Source organism: Atta cephalotes (assembly GCF_000143395.1).
Source record: "Atta cephalotes unplaced genomic scaffold scaffold00076, whole genome shotgun sequence".
Lineage (NCBI taxonomy): Eukaryota > Metazoa > Arthropoda > Insecta > Hymenoptera > Formicidae > Atta > Atta cephalotes.
The window spans coordinates 460,003-465,918 of NW_012130140.1; the positions used below are offsets into that span (position 1 = coordinate 460,003).

General features: G+C 25.2%; 2 protein-coding genes across 2 annotated transcripts in view; one reads left to right on the top strand and one right to left on the bottom strand.

Moving 5' to 3' along the window:
- The window catches only part of LOC105624377 (PH and SEC7 domain-containing protein 2), a 6,819-nt gene extending 6,336 nt beyond the window's left edge, over nucleotides 1-483 (top strand). The window contains exon 10 of the mRNA XM_012205742.1: nucleotides 196-483. Coding sequence (XP_012061132.1) covers nucleotides 196-483 — 288 coding nt within the window. The remainder of the gene's footprint in view (nucleotides 1-195) is intronic.
- A 2,446-nt stretch (nucleotides 484-2,929) lies between these two features.
- The window catches only part of LOC105624378, a 52,438-nt gene continuing 49,451 nt past the window's right edge, over nucleotides 2,930-5,916 (bottom strand). The window contains exon 30 of the mRNA XM_012205743.1: nucleotides 2,930-2,933. Within this exon, the coding sequence (XP_012061133.1) occupies nucleotides 2,930-2,933 (4 nt within the window). The remainder of the gene's footprint in view (nucleotides 2,934-5,916) is intronic.

A 5,916-nucleotide genomic window follows, 5' to 3' on the forward strand; every position in this document is an offset into this window, starting at 1 on the left:
TAATATATATATATATATATATATATATATATATATATATAATGCTTAATTTATTAATGCCTTTCTTGTTCAAAATTATTGAAAAACTCAATGTTTTTTCTTTTTAATTAGAATGGATATATATTTCCTTTTCTATTTTCCACTTAAAGTTATCCTTTCACTTCATCATACTCTACAGAGCAACCCTCGTTCCAGCTGAAGCGGTATAAAACATATGCCTATCTTCTACGTTCCCGACTGGCGTTCAATGAAATGGAATCATCGCTTGTTGAAAGCAGTATTGGCGAGGTAGATGAGGGTACGACACTTGGACCTACTGGAACTGTAGGGAACGCGGAAGGAGCTCTAGTACCACCGCCGGTCCCCGAACGACCAGCCACAACTAATAGGTACAGTTACCGGATCGCCATTCACGGCGGCGGTGGCCGCAAGCTAAACGGTGGCAATCAGGACTGTAATGCTGCCGGTGGTGATGTTGGTTGACGCAATGCTTATGGCCTATGCGGGCTAGTCTGACCCTGGTGCTGGTGTTGGTGCTGGTGATGTTGATGTTTAACGATAGACACGAGTGACGCAAACTAACGATATCCGGCAGCGCATCACACATTCCAATGGTGTTATTAAATGTTATAAAATACAATTGAGAGTAAAAATACTGTCCTATTCTAATGTCGTGAGATTGAACTGTAGCTGCATCAAACTTCTTTCCTTTTTTCGATCGACTAGCTGGAGCAAAGAAACTAAGCTAGGATATAGAGAGAGGATCTCGATGCAAATGCAGTTCTATTTGCTATATCTGAACTGGATAGTATTTTGCTGTTCGTTGTACACTCTATTCGGTGGCGCAACTATTCAATCAGATAATAAATGTCGAACATAGTACAACCAAAATGATTGTTTTTTTTTTTAAGTAGAGCAAAAAGATTTATCTTTAAGAAATTTTTTAATCATTTTAATTAATAATAGTAACGCCACTGACTCTGTTATACTTTTGTCATGCCTTCTAATTACAGTAGCGCTATTTTAGCTCTTGTTGGATCTATTATTTACTCTTTCAGACCTGACTTCTTACCTGATTTTACATAAAAGTTAATTTATGTGTGTTAGTTAAATATATATAAAATTCACTACATGGCTGCACATTTAAAATAAAATATTAAAGAAAAATAAATGCGCGCGCACATACATACATACACACGCGCGCGCGCGCGCGCGCACATACACACACACACACATGCGCGCGCACACACCGTACGTACACGCACACATTGAGAAGAATGACATGCCTAAAAAGATGCTATGTATAGTTATATAAAATTTAAATAATTCTTTAAAAAGTGTATGTATCTTATATGCGTCAGGTCCGAAAGAGATAACATTCTTTCTGATATTATTAATAAAAAAAGTTTTTTTTATGAAAGTTCATATGTTTCAATTTTTGATAAATTTTTATTCTTGGAAATTTTTGCTTTCAACTTATTTTAACTTTTTACTACATTTGGGTGTTTCTGGTATGCAGCACACTTTATGATTAGTCTTTCTTCTTTTGCTTATTTTCTTGCTTTTATATCTTTTTTTTTGTTTTAATAGAAGATGATCGCCTCATTTTTGCTCTGCTACAAATTCTATTTTATTGAAGATAGCAGAGGAAACTATAGAGATGAGGAAATTATAGAGATAACATATTATGCTGTTTCATCATATTGTTAGTTTGCGCACAAATATTAAATATGCAAATTTAAAAATATATATAAAAGTTGAGAGGCTGTTAAGACTGGATAGAAGAAAATTTTTACGTTTCAACTTGCTGTCATAGAAAGTTGAAAAAATTGTGTCAATCATTTATAACTGTAAAGAAAATATTTACAAATTTGTTGTTTTATTAATAGTTTGATTTAAATATTAAATTGATATATTTTTTATTTATATAACTTTTTATACTCGAGCAATTTTTTTGTGCTTTTGTATTATATGCAACTAATAATACATTTGTTGCTTTCAGTAACATCTTGTTAAGTTTTTTTATATACAGTATAAATAATTTTTTTCTTTCTAATTTTTCTTTTAAATGTTAATTAGGAAATTTATATAAAGAATAGATGTAAAATTAAGCATGCCATTTTTTATTTAAACTGAATAAATTATATTATGTGTAAATATATTTTTTATTGATATTAATTATATGAAATGTATATTTTATATTTAAAGATAACTCTAAAATACTGTTTCGCTTTCTCTTCCTTTCTTAATATCTCTTTTTCCTTTCCTTTTTCCTTTTTCATTCCTTTTCTCCTTCGTCCCTTCTTCTTCTCTTTTTCTTTCTCATTTTTCTCCCTTTTCTCTAATTTTTATACATGTAATAATAAAATTGTTATATTTTTAATGTTAATGATTAATTAAATGTTTCTTTAACATCATATATATATGTTTAACATTTATTATATTACAATGAATATAAATTTTTGCATTAAAACTCCTACCTACTCATTTATGTCTAATTATAACGTCAAAAGCGAAAAAAATATGTACAGGAAATTCTTGCTAATTATATTAAGATGTGAATATTTTTTAATAAAACTACATTTATAATTGATAAAATAGATTTGCAAAATATATCAAAAATTTCTCTTGTGTCCAATCCAGTAATCAATAGATAACCATATAATTAAAATTTAATTATGCCTAACACCAAAATACGAAACACTATATGACAACTGTCGAAGTGAGATAAATATGATTCTATTCCGAAGTAAAAGAAGAATTTTCAATATTTCACAAGTGTATTTTATCAAATGCAAATATTTTATTAAAAAAGTTCTATATTTTAATATTTTTTTTTAAAGAATTTTTATTATGTGATTTTCTCGCTTCAACGTCATTAATCTGAATGATGAGTACAGGTCAGGCCTTAAAATTATCATATATAAACTCACCTGCAAAAAAGTACGCTAACGTTATAATGATCCGTTTTATTCCGGATGCAGAGTATATAAAATTTTCTCATATTTATATATATTAAAAATATAATAGTAAATTTGATTTAAATATAATTAAATTTTTTGTCTTCCTAGCTTCTACATAATCTATGTAATGAATTACTTCAAATTATTAAATTTTAAAATAATTTATGTTGGATTATTTTATTTTAAGCGTTTGTAATGAATATTTATTTTTTTCATGAGGTTGAATTTTAATTATATATAAGTGTAAATTTGGATATGAATACAATTAATATGTCAAAATTAGGCAATTATAACAAAGTTTTATTATAATAATTTTAGACTAATAAATAAAATTAATAACGGTTAAGAAAAGAGAGAAAAATAAAATTATAGTGATTTTTTAATTTCTATAAATTAGTGATTTATATATGCTATCATACACACACACACATACACACACACACACACACACACACACGCACACACACGCACACACACACGCACACACAAAACATATACGTATACATGTATATATTTATACCTATATACATACATATACATATGTATGTATGTACATATGTGCATTTATATTTATATATACATGTATATTTATGAATGAGAAAAGCACGAATATAATAAAAATTAGTGTATAAATAATTATTTAAGAAAAATAAACATACGAATGTTTTAGCCGATATATGTTATGCGCAAAAAATTGACTCTGTATATAAACTATATTTATAAAATTAATAATTAATAATTAATTATTAATAATTAAAAAAGAGATGTTTCATTTTTTTATATAATAATTTAGTTTATTTTTTACATAACTTAATGTTCCTTTTTTAATTGAAACTTTTGTTGAAATTTTCTTAAGTTTTTAAATCAAATAATTTTATAAAAATTATTTTCATATTTAATAATTTTTCTCTTTTGTTCTTTATATATTTTTGATTCTATTATTTAAATGTTTCCTTTTTATTTGATTCTTGTGGATTTTCATCCATACATTCTTTTAAAGAAAATTATTTGCATTTTCTAGCTTATAGCGAATTCCTTGTACATAAAACTGTAACATATGTGGATATATATCGTAATAAACACTTATTATAAACTACCTAATATAATAATAAAGATCAACGATCTTCAAATCTTATTTGTATTTCTATATGAAAAAGACCCGATTATTTTCTATGCATGAAAATATCACTTTTTTATTTAAACAATTATGTATTAAAATATGATAATTGTAAATATATAACAATTATTTAAATATGAAGAAATATTTTTACATACTATGCATATATATAATATATGAAAATAATTATATGTTGGTTTTTACGGAGTTTTGCATGCATTATGATCATAGAAATATTAATTATTATGTGTACAGCATTAGATCTTTATTATGATTGATTATATGTATTGTATTTATTAATTTATTTTATTTTTATATTCAGTATATTCAAGTTTTTAAATTAATGATACACACACACACCACACACACTCACACACACACATAATATACAGGATGTTCCATTTTAAATAATGCATTAAGATTTCTCGAAAACTATGGTAAATACGGAAAAATGATTTAAATAAAAGTTATATAGTTCGGAGGGAAACATAAGAAGGTATTATTGATTTAACTTTGGGTGGCGTCGCCAAGATTAGATCATATCAATTTTTTTTAATGGAACATCCTATTTTTTGGCAGAATCTAATAGTTGATGTTAAGACCCAAAGTCAAATCAAATACTTTCTCCCTTCGAATTATATTTAACTTTTATTTAAAATAATTTTTCCGTATCTACCATAATTTTTGAGAAATTTTAATGCATTATTTAAAATAAGACATGTATATATATATATATATATAGATTGTATATGTGTGTGTGTGTGTGTGTGTGTGTGTGTACACACACATACACAACACATATATGTAAGTATTGATAATTAATCTAATTGTAAATATTTTTTGTATATTTTGTATATATTTTGGAAGCATATATAAGATAAAAACTAATTATAGAACAATAAAAATAATAAATAGAAGTAGTTGCGCCTTATTAATAATTTTATAACAATTTTAATATTTTTAATTGACAAAGCTATTTATCGAAATTGAAATTAATTTTTTATAATTAATCTGCAATTTCGGTAAAAATTCAATATTCTTTTATTTATAATAAAATTCATATTCATTTGTTGCATGCAACAGAGTTGACCTGGCAACAACGTAAACAGGATCCAGCAAGATTGTTACATCCAGCTTTCAGAATGTTCCTCAGGACTCTTCCTTGTCGCGCAAATATAAAAAGTTTGTTGTTTGAATATTGAAATTGTCATTGAAAAATTATGATATTTAGGAAAGAATGAAGATTGTGTTGGCTGTGTTAGTCAAATTTTTAGTTTATTAATAAGTTAAAAACAAATATAATTTATAAATTATATGAAACAATTACCTATTCCTATAACTCAACAATTTGTTATAAATAATACAAAATTTAAAATTATATTTAAGAGATTCTTATTATTAATCTTTTATATTAAATATTAAAAAAAATAAATCTTCTTTTATAAATTTTTTATAAATATATGATATTTTAATAATTACATTTTATAGTTAATTAAGGGAAAAAATTACATGCTTTTAGAAGTAAAATGAATTGTTAATAAAAAAGTAAAATTATTGCAAGTTTTTCTATAATTATTCTCTTTGAGAAATAAATTTAAAAGTCAATTTAAATAAATTTTTACTTAATAAAGTTTGTTTATAAATACAACAGTTTACAAAACAAATGTACATCTACAAAAAATGACTTGTAATCAAAAATACTAATAAGCAATCTTTATTCTTTCTAATTGTGTGAAATTTTTGAAAGCGACAGAAAAAATAACTAAAACTTTGCTTGCAAGATTAGGCAATCTTCTCATTTCCTAGCAAAAATAATTGATTTGATAAATAAAAAGC